The 12,436-nt window shown below is 35.6% G+C and overlaps 1 protein-coding gene across 2 annotated transcripts; it reads right to left on the bottom strand.

Moving 5' to 3' along the window:
- Positions 1-2,086: 2,086 nt before the first annotated feature.
- LOC120336465 (cysteine desulfurase-like) lies at positions 2,087-8,833 on the bottom strand. Of its 2 annotated transcripts, XM_039404148.2 has the most exons (10): positions 8,675-8,833; positions 7,472-7,646; positions 6,719-6,871; positions 6,323-6,405; positions 5,974-6,082; positions 4,762-4,929; positions 4,163-4,321; positions 3,545-3,734; positions 3,005-3,170; positions 2,087-2,750 (listed from the first exon to the last, which is right to left on the bottom strand). In XM_039404148.2, coding segments are annotated over exons 1-10 (1,359 nt in total). In that variant the 5' UTR covers positions 8,677-8,833; the 3' UTR covers positions 2,087-2,596. The 2 variants fall into 2 exon arrangements, with proteins under 2 accessions (XP_039260082.2, XP_039260083.2); XM_039404149.2 differs by lacking the exon at positions 4,762-4,929.
- Between the last annotated feature and the right edge of the window lie 3,603 nt (positions 8,834-12,436).

Raw genomic sequence — 12,436 nt, 5'->3', positions numbered from 1 at the left:
ATCAGAAATAAGGTGCTAAATGCAATATTCTGCCATTGTGTATTTTCATTCGTGTAAGATCTGATAAAAAAATTGCCGGAGAAATCCTCTCTTTTCGATTGACTATGGATCTTCTGATAATAGAATTCCTACAATTGGCTCTGTTGTTATGAAATGTGTTTTCCGTAATTTCCCATATTTGCTCAAAGTTCAAGTTGTTGATAGAAATATCATATATACCTATACCTATTCTTGGAATCAACGATTGTTTGAATTTGAATGTACATGAGTTAAAATTTCAAAAGTGTTTCCTATGTACTTTAACCGGAGAGCGTTCAATAATACGTGGAAAATAAGTTTTCTAATCGATTTGATGGATCTGAACTTCGATCTGATGCACAGCCTGGGATCAGACCTCTCAGATAAAAAGAAATAGATAGAATGGTTGCAAATATTACTACCTACTAAGCAATGTTCCCTCTAATTTTTTGTAGTATGTGTGCGCAGAAATTTTGGTATGTGCGCACTTTTTTGGAAACAACAACCTTTCTCAACCTGCCAACCGAGAACATTGTTACATTACATCGAAATACGTCTGTGCGCAGTAAATCTATGCGTGTGCGCAGCCTCTGAAAGCTGTGTGCGCGCGCACACGCGCACACTTTAGAGGGAACACTGCTACTAAGTATTTGTCAAAGATGGGTCAAATATGTTGAAGAATTCGTTTTTTTTTGTAGAAATCCCCCGCAACTGATACAAAAACGTGAGATTTCATTCATCATTCTTCTGAAAGAGAGGGTGACCGTACATTTGAATCCACGTACATTTGAACCCATGTGTATATACGCGAGTTCAATCTATATGCGGGTGCTGAAACCCATGGGTTAGGATTAGTATGGGTTCAGATATCCGTAAGACAAAAATTTTTTTTCATCGATGCAATAATATGTAGGTGCAATTGTCATGGGTTCAAATGTAATGCAACCTGCATATCTCCAGCGTACTTTCGACATATGGAAGTATTTTAGTAAAACCGATTCCGTTAATAAATATCATTTATGTGACAAAACTTTCATTTATATGCGACATTACTTTGATATCATAAAGAGAAACAGCATCAACTACGCTCAGGAGCTAATAGCTATATAAGTTCAAAGTGCGTCAATCAGAGAGTGTATTCAACACGCCCGGAAATATTATCACTACGTTCGTCATTACTTCGCGAAAATTTGATATGCAATGTTTAATTCCTTAGAAATATACGCCACGGGAGATAAATTTGCGATCAACGTACATCTGTGAAGAAATTGTACCCGAGATGTCAGTTAATGGTAAAAACAAATCGTAACCGTTAACCACTTGAAATTGTTTAACTAATTCCAGCCCTAATGGCAAGTGATTTTTAATGGTAATTGCTACTCCGTCTACATCATGAAATCTAGCAGATTGCTCTCAATAGGATCGGTATGCAAGTCACTGACTTGGCTGTATATCCATAGCACACAGCTAACATTATCGAACATCAAACGCGCTAAAATCTCTACCTAGAAGCAATTAATAATTTCCGTATATTCTTCAATTCACTAATCACAATCAATGGCATTACCGACACCCACTACAGCAGGGGTCACCAACCTTTATAAAGCAGCGGGCTACTTTCTGGGTAAATTAATAGATGTGTAGCATACTGATAAGTGCCGTTAGGAGTTATTTCAAAACAGATCTGCGGGCGACTCATATGATCCCTGCACTACACCCTAATTTCTGGTAAAAGGACTAGAAACACCTTTCTGAACAATACTACTTATGCATGAATTTTCAAGCATTTCGAACACTCTTACTGCTTTTTAAGATGAACCGAAAACAGATTTAGATCACAATCTTTAGTTTGCTTACCAACCTACTGAAATGCGCAGGAAGGAATATGAAAAACACCAGTTCTGCGCGTTCGTTTTGGATTTTTAATTTAAAAAAATGAATATATTCCTGCCACATGTGCCCACGAGCAAATGACTGTCCAGCCTCGAGAATCACATTAGTCATTTCAGACATTACTGGATGCGGCCCCTTCAGCCCGAAATCCACAAATACATAGAAAAAGCAATAATTCTGTTACAAACATATATTTTGTTAAGTGATCAGCAAACACATTTACAAACCGCATTTAAGGATGGCAGATATTCAAGTTACCAATCTTCTTCGTCAATCTTGTGAAACAATCATTGCATACATATGCAAATGATAGAAACTTTGTTTCGAATGACAGATAGAAATTGCATGGTCTAAATTGTTTTAAAAATGTTTGCAGAACAAAAAGAATTGAACCCTGCCTCCAGACAAAGTCCGTCAACTCAGACACTGGCAGAAACTTGATCTTATTTCCCATCAGATAACAAACCATAACTTCTCTCTGCTTGGAATGGTGGGAGATTCCATACAACTTTGAACGATTTTATAAAGTTGGGAAATGCATTTTTGTACTAACCTAGTATGCCACCCTGCACCCATGACCATTCTGCTAGTGGGCAGCAGGCACTAAGATACAATTGCAAGTTGGCGCTGCTGTGAGAGATGAATATACAACAATGATCAGATATTGTACAGCGAACCAGATGATTTAATGTTGCGTCCATTCAATTGTTTTCAAATCAATTCCTTCCTGAGCCATCTCCCACAATGGGCTTAATTCCCTTAGTCGAGTAACTTGATCAATAATGTTATCCGCAGCATAATCTATTTCAGCTTCTGTAGTAAATCTTCCAATGCCAAACCTAAAATTCATGTACAAATGATGAGCCGTAAGCCTTTTTATTAATTTTGCCGGATTTTCACATCCCAGTAGTTGAAATATCCACATTATGCACTAAATCAATAACATACCTAGAAATGGATGACAAATTAAAAATCAATGTGTTGGGTATTGTTGAGCGAAACGCAATAATTCACATTTTTATTTTCACAGAATTTCAAATTCAAGATAATCGAGTCTTATTCGAGAGTCATTTTGAATATTCTCATATCTTACCTGATTGAAGAATGTGCAAGATCATCATCTGCACCAATTGCACGTAAAACGTAGGAAGGTTCGAGAGATGCAGATGTACAAGCACTTCCTGATGACAACGCAACATCCTTTAAAGCCATCAACAAACTCTCACCTTCTACATAAGCGAAAGAGAGGTTCAGGCATCCTGAAAAAAATAGAAATTTTATTATGATTAGGATAGAATTTCATAGGGAAAGAGTGAATCAGCAGATTAATAGCAAGATGTGCCAACATCTTATAACAATGCATCAGTGCCACTGTGCCAATAGTCATAATTGAGTCAACAATAGTCAACAATTGAGAAAATAATATTTAATTGGAATATATAAGAAAATAATATGTTTGTCAGGCAGCATCTAAACTGTGATGAATTTTGCAAAATATACCGTTAGCCTTGGTTGAAGAACCAATCTAACAAAGCAATCACAGCTGGTAATTGAAATAACAGCAAAATAAAAGTTAACGAAGAGAAATCCAACGAACCTTATTTGAAAGTGATCATTTAAAACAATTTGATACCTGGATAAGTTTGGTTAACATCCCCATTCCGTATCACATGTGATAATTTTTCTCGTATTCTTGATTCTAATCTATGTGACAAATAACTTATTCTTTCATGGTCATATGTCATTTCTTCTTGACATAATGCACATGCTGCACCGAAACCTATGATTAGAGGTGTTGGCACAGTACCACTTCTAACTCCTCTCTGTAAAACAAAGTTTATTCAATCATGTGTAAACGGTATTTTGATGTTACTGCTTTAAAGTGTTATGGGACTTGCATAAAGCTGTGAACTGTCTGTCATATTTAGCTGTTGAGTTGCTAAAATGCCAAAAATTCAATTCAAAGTCCTATTTTATGAAAATTAAAAGTTTGTTGTTTCATCCATAAGAACTTGATGTTTAATAAACTATAAAATGTTGACATGTGTTGGGAGTTTGGCATGTTTCAATATTGATATTAGAGTCGTATTTTCAAACTCACTCCTTGAGTTGGGGGTCGAAATTTAAAATAACCCAGACCCCATGGTTCAGATATAACCATTGGCTCCCAAGTATTGCTACCCTTAACATTACCAATTGGCCAAAAATGATCCTCGAAATAACAATACGTTATTGTTAAATGTATACACACCTCTTGGCCACCACCACTTTGAAGAGGTTCCACTCGGACACGAGGTCTACGCCGTAAAAACAATCCGCCAACACCTTTCGGCCCATAAATTTTATGTCCACTTATTGACATTAAATCTATTTTCATTTCATTCACATCAATGGGAATTTTACCGACGGCCTAAAAATAAAACTATAATAAAGCTCGATTTTTAACTACTTTTCTACAAAAAATCATAAGATTAATGAATTATAATAATATTTGCTGAGGGACATATTTCAACAGTGTAACAATTCTATAGCAAAAAGTGGACTATCAATAATAATTAGCTTAGGTCTTATTAAACAGTAAGAAATTATCAGATTATCTCCACTTTGTCAATATTTATGACCTTGTCAGCTGGCTTGAATCCTGTGATAAGTGATTTCTGTCCATGATTACTAGAACTCATTGAAACCAGTGTTTTTCCTTTAATAAGGAAAATATGTAATGTAAATCATATCCAGAGTTTCGACATTTGAATCACTGAATTTTACAGGTCATATTCCAAAACTGAACAATAAATTAAACTTATCAACATTGAAGAAGAATATGATTACTTATTTAAATACGAAAAAAACCTGTGCAGCATCTGTGTGGAAAAACACTTTTCTTTCTCGACACATATTTCCTATCTCTTCAACTGGTTGCCGTACACCAATTTCATTATTTACCATAATAACCGAGACTAGAGATGTATCGGGACGAAACGAACTCTCCAAGACATTTAAATCAATAATCCCATTTTCCTGTATTTATTTAACAAGTTTAACCAGAATATCATATATAACATTGGTTCAACTTTAAAAACGGCTAAACAAAATGTTGAAGCTTGATTTAACTTCATCAACATTGCCTATTATTAAATTTATATGGACAATGATGTATGTACAACTATAAAAATCAACTTGTGAATGTACAATCTTACATAGCAAGGCTATTCAGCTGTTAATACCGAATATGTGTGCACATACCTAAAAAAATTACTAGCTTATAGTTCCTAACATTTTTTAAAAAACTTCACAAACAAAACTTCAAATGCATTATTTAACGAAATACTTCAACATTATTGATTGACCATTAGCGGGAATTATTACATATCCCTTTTTTGCCAAGTTTTCAAAAATTGATTCTAAGGAAATGACAGCAAGGTAGAGGCATTTCACTCACTACTAAGTAATATTGAAATGAAAACAATTTAGCGTCTTTCACATGGCCTTAATAAAGTTATTGCAGACACGTCTTTTGTTGTTAATCATACAGACTATGAGAGCATCTTATGCGCTAGTTAGTGAATCAGCTGCAAGGTTAACAGCAAAAAAAATCGTGGAAAACTGAGTAACTTATCCAACTTTAACACACAGTTCTCTGGCAAGTGATTATTCCCAATAAAGACAGAAAGGATAAAAGGAAATTTTTTTTTCGAAAACTATTAAAGATTTTTTTAGCAAGGGGAAACTTAAGAAATCACCCATCTCAAATTTATAGAGCCAATGAATTGAATCGAACACCCAAAAGTTGATTTAACAGTCTTAGAAGATGTGCAAGATCATTAAAGTATTGCAAATTCTGTGATAAACAAACCCAATTCTGGAATATTCCATATTCTGAGCTACTATTCAAAGTGTATTTGAAATAGCAAATTATTTCATTTACTAAGCTCTCAGAAAGTAAACAACCAGCTTACCAGCTATATTCTAATAATTCTTAGTGCTTTGCAATATAATGAATGCACAAATGGTCAGATGGAGCCATATTGAACTCCCAATATATATATCTTAGAAGAGACAAACCTGCACAGGTAAATAAGTAACTTCAATGCCTTCACTTTCCATAGATCGACATGAATCTAACACACATTTATGTTCAATTTGGGTTGTTATGATGTGACGTTTTTTACTCCTGAATACAAAAATAATTGAAGAAATGGCGTTACAAAAGAAATGTATTCAATTGAGTTAGCATATAAGGGAAGGCTTTTTTGTTATAATAATAGACTACACAGTTGAATACAGTACTCAATTATAATTTGCTGATAAAGTTAAGCATTTTCAACTTGTGGAATCGCTATACAACGAATACAAATTATTAAAATATCTATTTAAAGCTGGCTGAAATTTCACATTAAATAAGTCTACTTACTTATAAAATCGCCCAACTCCTTTTACAGCAATATTATTGCATTCAGTTGCTCCACTTGTAAATATAATTTCACGTGGATCAGCCTATGTAAATATATAACATAGTGAAATTATAACCAATTTTGGTTTATTCAATTCAATTGATCTTCTAAAAACACTTGTTAACACTTGAGATGGTATCTTTGAAGATTTTCCAGCATTCAAGAACAAATGGAATTATATTGACAAACCTTGCCCTTGCGCGTCATCAGACATGTCAATATTTTAAATCTGCGTTGGAATTACCCTGGCTAATTTGCACATCTACCTTTTCCCAAAATTTATTTTAGCATAACTATGCAGGTACTGCCTGGTGTAATATTAAAACAGGAATTTAAGAATGTTAAAACAATGTTACATTTATCAAACTTGCAACTTGTTTTCGAGCGTCTTCAACAGCATCTTCCGCCTGCCATCCATATGCATGTGTACGACTATGTGGATTTCCATAGTAACTTACAAAATATGGAAGCATTGAATCCAGCACTCTTGGATCCATTGGTGCGGTGGCCTTGTAAAAAGTTAAATATATAATATGCAGGTAAGTTCAGAAGAAATAATTATACATTCAAAATCCTATCCCATAAAAAAAATCCTGATAATAGGAACGACGCGGGATATTCTCCTTGCAGAATTTTATGTTTTCTGTATGTGCTTAGCATGGATTATATTAGGATAATATTGTTTTCCCAGTCGATAGCTAATCAAATTGGAAAAACAATTGGAAAATAAAATTTACAAAATTCATGCAAATTCAAAACTTATCTTTGAGATATAGCAATCTTACCATCAAACATTACACAACTGAGCACAACATTTTTAGTGTCAAGAATTCAAATATATTTTTTCAAATAATCAATTCTGTTCAACCTCATTTAAAAAGGTAATATTTCAACAAATCAAAGTTAAAGTCACAATTCCTACACAATGAATGGCCTGTTCTAGCCATGAGAAAAGTAGCAACTATTTGCATGCTAACATACAACATTTACATATTCACTGGATAAATTACCTTTGACTAAAATTGACTTCCCTTTCCTCTGTAGGCTAAACATGAAAAGCTAAAGTAAATATAATATTTCTGGTATGGCAATCATTATAGTTGTGTTACCTGAACATCCAAATAAACAGGACGAAAGCCAGGTTGCCATTCTCCATGGCCTTTTTCAATTGTAGCTTGAGCAATTGATTTCCTTTCTTGAGTGATATGAGAGGAAGATGATGAATATCGAGTAAAAAGTGGGTACTTGTTTGTCAAACTGACGGATTTGCGCAACAATGAGTGCCTGTGAACAAATTAACGAAGTTAGGGAAAAGAGTGGTCAGTAAAAACTTAGGCAGGGGTGATTTAGCCCTACATTATTCAGTTCTTTGCCTCTCACCCCAACATATCCTCTTTTTCATTGCATTTAATTTTTTAAACCCAAATTTGAACACATAATCGTATATGATGGGATTTGATACAGGCTGTTTTTGTCTGAGTTTGGCATGTTTTAAAAACTCACTTTGAAATCTGTTTTTAATGACGACAATATAAGTGAAAATTCCTAACAAACTCGAAAAAAAAAGATTGAAGCTAGAGTCATGATGGCCAAGGGGAAGTTTCACAATATTTTTCAAATCACTTGTAACATCTATAGCAGACATAGGCAAAATCCGGCCCGGTGGGTAATTCAATCTGACCCGCCTGATGCTGCCACAACCAAACTGAAATTTTGATGTTTTAGTTACAAATAGCTCAAGGAATTTGTTGAGATTGCGGTTAAATTTAGTTTCGGCACGAGGTTTATTGTTTTCCACTGTTGCTTTTGTAACACTGCAAACATTGTTCATAAAATGTAGTCTGACTCTTTACTTCATACTTACATGGCCCGACAGTCAAGGTGGGCAAAATTTTTGGCCCCTGATTCAAGAACCATGCCCACCCATGATCTATAGACTAGATTTTGCAATTATTACCGGCAAATAAAGTTGATAGGGTAGATAAATATGATCTCAAATTACTGTTGTTGAAAAGTCAGCTTTTAACTAAACAATGCTTTGTTCCCATTACTAAACTTATGTTCCACTAGATCGAATTGAGTAACTGCTTGGGAATATCAATATGATTTAATACAAAGTAGAATACAAATAAATAACCACTGCAAAAACGATAAAGCAATGCTCAAATATCAGAATACCAGCAAAATTCCAGACAAATGTTACGGTATGCATAATAATAGCTATACCTATATACAGGATAGCCTATATGACCATTTCAGTACTACTGAACTATAATTAATACTTCTTTGTAACTCTATCAGTCTATACTTACATGATACTGGACTTTTTTACACACAATTCCAATATATTAAAGTTTGAAATTCCAAAAAAATTGCTTAGTATTCGATTTGGTCTACCTGAACATTATTCACTATTCAGTAGTTAGTATTAGAAGCTTAAAAACTGCAAAAGTAAACCCTTAATAATTAAAGAATAATCACAAAACTATGATGTGCTATATTTACATCTGCTACGTATCACAACACAAAGACAGAAAGCTCAGAAGATGCTCTTTTTGACCACTGTTCTCCCTAAATTAAATTAGTTGAGTTGATTCAACTAAAGAATCACTTAGGATAGGATTTACATATGTATCCCCGGGGAGAAGAAAGTCGATAAGACGGCTTAATCATATGGCAAACTAAGACCTCTCATCCGGTTAAGGTACCAGTCAATGTCGGGAATCTGATATGGGATCAAATGGTCCACACCGGTACCGTATCTTATGCCATCATATTTTTTTCATTGCAGCATTGTTTGCATTAGGTACCGTACCGTACCGGTACCTAAAGACTGAAAGACAGATATCTGGATATCGTAGCAGGATAGCCCCATGTGCTGAATTTTTTTCTCGTCAACATGGTCTATTTACATTTGCGAATTTGACTTTCAATTTCTTTCACCCAATTCCCTGCTTTAAAGGACCATTCAAGATTTATAAAGTCTTAGATTAAATTATGTTGCTCAGACACTGATACAAGATACAGGCAGCTCTGCGGCAGCTGACTCTGAGCATGTTAGGCTGTTTGACTGAGAATACTACGCGCTGTGTGTTTCGGTATTTACTGTTGGATTTGTATTGCGTAATATCAATATGATTAAAGCCAATCTACCGGGAAGAAGTTTATGGATAAAATTTTTTTTTTAGATTGAATTTAAAGTTAAATGAACCTTTCCCCGATCATCGACTTCCTTGTTTACTTCGTGACATTGGCCAATCAGCAAGAAGCAAAAAGTGACGTAACAATGCTCCCCTTTCGCATCCGCTCAGACACTTTTCTCACTCAGACAGATTTTCAAGCGTGGTCGTATAAACATTACCTCGTTTTCGCGTTTTTGAAATCTATTCGTTAGTCTTCAGTTGTGTTTCGGAAACTTAAATATGAATCAGATAATTCAATGATCACTCTGTCTTCCTATGAGTGTTAATTTAATTGCAGTAATAAAAAATTAGTGTAGAAATAGCTGTGATAGACTAGGCTAAAAAAATTTACCGATACTTTTAAAAAACAGATTGTTGTATGCGATGAATCATAGGGATGGTTTAAAACACATACCCCATTTTACAGGTGCCAACTCGCAAAAGCACTCTTAGAATAACCGCGAAAATTTTGCAATAGTAAAGTATAGGAAGAATTTTTTGGGGGTTAAAGGTCGGGGAAAGGTCCATGGTGGTCGATCTGTTACGGGTGTTCTGCGAGGTTTCGATCCTTTACCAAGGTCAGACGAAACGCTACAGAAATAAATTTGTGTTAGTGTGCAGCAAGACTCTTGAATCACTTAGGATAGTTATTACTTATCGATCTTTAGATCGGGTCTTTGTGACATAAAACACCATACCACTGTATATTCGTTCCTTATTCTAAGATCTTTGTTCCTAAATCTTGAAAAAAGAATACAAATTCATTTAAATAACTTTTCATGGATATGAATGGGCCCCCATATGTAGTCACCCCTTCTTCACTCGATTCCGACCTCGAGTCATGAGGGCCGTTTGGACAGGGTGCTACGATGAAACTATTTCAAATAGGGAATAATTGAAACTCGATTTTTACTCAAATAATGGCGTACAAGTATCTAAATTCAACAACAATCGGTAAAAATTATCAGTCAACGGCAAAGTCGGTGCATTTTTGAGGGTTTCCCATTGGCTCAATTTGACGTAGATTCGCCACTGCTCAAAAGTACTTTTTTGTTTAGTTAATTTCAATTTCTTGTTTAAATTAATTTTACTGAATTTTTTTGTTAAGGAAAAAAGGGGTGAAATGAAGTAAAACAGTGTTATAATGTGAAGAAACAAAAATACACGTAAAAAGTGCGTTCTGAAAATGAAATAAAATTTTTTTTTCTTTAGTTGTATGCTAGTTTTACTCAATTTGTAGCAATTAACCCAAATATGCCAATATTGAAGCAAAGTAGAGTGGAAATAATTTGGGAAGCGTGCATACACCCGCACACATAGTGTGTGTAAGAATAAATTGTATATTTCATGAACATCTGACCCTGTTAAACTGCTTTCGATCTTCCACAAATTGTTTTTATATAATGCATTGTTGTTTGGAAATTTACTAAAACACAATATTGATATCGTAGAAATCATTGATATTATTTTCTTCAGCGCTTTTTGCTAGTATTGTGATGTAGAGGGTATTTATTAAGTCCTGACACAATTTCAAAATTTTGTTTTGTTCTAGTATATATTGAAATGCACAGGATTTTTATCAAATTAATCTTAAAAATAAACAGAATTACATTGGAGAAGCAACAAGCCAAAAGCATACCCTTCCACAAACAGAATTAGATAGGATTGACAGTCCATTTGTTACACTTTTATTAGTAAACAATGACGGAACTCAATAATAACTGAAATGAAATAAAGAACAAGAGTTAACATTAAATCACACACTGCACAGTCTACATAAATATTCACTATCTCCCCCCAAGTCTTTTGTGCGCCGTTTCCTAGGAGTAGCAGGGTATGAAAGACTGAGTATATGCAGTAAAATGATCATATTTCTGAGGGATTTAAGTCATGACATAGTCTTTTTGCCATCTAGGAGCATTTCGAGCACGATTCGAACGTCGGGGCATCCATTCAGGTGACGTGTCAACATCTATGTCAGCGTCCGTAGGCCATGAAGGATATTCCACTCCTGCTTTTGTCGGCGGGCTGTTAGGATTTGTGACTTCAGCTTGTGTTTTGTGATCGTTGGCTTCGATCGGTTCGTCGTGTTCCCCCGATGGTGTGACGTCGTTCCCCAAAGGCTCTTTTCTCGTGTATTGTCTTTGAGCAGGTGGGAGCTTACAAAGGATGTCGTTGTCGATGACGCGTCGTGGTTGAGGTCCAATAACGGGTGTGTATTTACGCAGAAATTTTCTGTTGCGAAGTGTCACTCTTCCGGATCCGTCGACTTTTACGGCGTATTGATCAAATGGTCTAACTTCAATTATCAGTCCCGTTTTGTCCCATTTTTTCGGTTCTGGGCCGATCTGATTTTGAATCCTTACGCGATCTCCGATGACTAGTGGAGGGAGCCTTTTCGTGTGTTCCGACCATCTTTCTGCCGATCTCATATGCCGGTTACGAAGAGCTTCCTCTCTGGCTGCCAAAGTTTCACGCCAAGTGTTGTGCGGTTTATGTCTTCCGGGAAGAATAGGGATGAAGTCTTTGATTGCGCGCCCGAACACGCACATTGCTGGTGACATTTTGGTGTCCGGGTCCGGTGCGTTTCGGTATTGCAGGATGGCCCGCTGAAAGGAGTCTGTGTCCAGTTCGCCGTTAGGCCCAGTGTTGTTGCAAATAAGTCGTTTAACAGTTTTTACTCCGACTTCTGCACGGCAGTTACTGTGTGGGAATGCCACCGATGATGTACGCCCCATTCTCTCAAAAACTTCTGTGTTGCAGCGGAGGTGATCTCAGGTCCTCCGTCAGAAGCCAGTTCATCTGCAATACCAAATGTCACGAATGTTCTTCGTAGGCTGCTGATAAGTCCTGTCGCACCACCAGACGTCCTTTCGACTATTGGCCAATTGG

The sequence above is a fragment of the Styela clava genome, chromosome 2, assembly GCF_964204865.1.
Source record: "Styela clava chromosome 2, kaStyClav1.hap1.2, whole genome shotgun sequence".
In the NCBI taxonomy this organism is placed as follows: Eukaryota; Metazoa; Chordata; class Ascidiacea; order Stolidobranchia; family Styelidae; genus Styela; species Styela clava.
The sequence above is the reverse complement of the archived record's forward strand: the minus strand, read 5'-3'. Positions and strand labels throughout refer to the sequence as shown.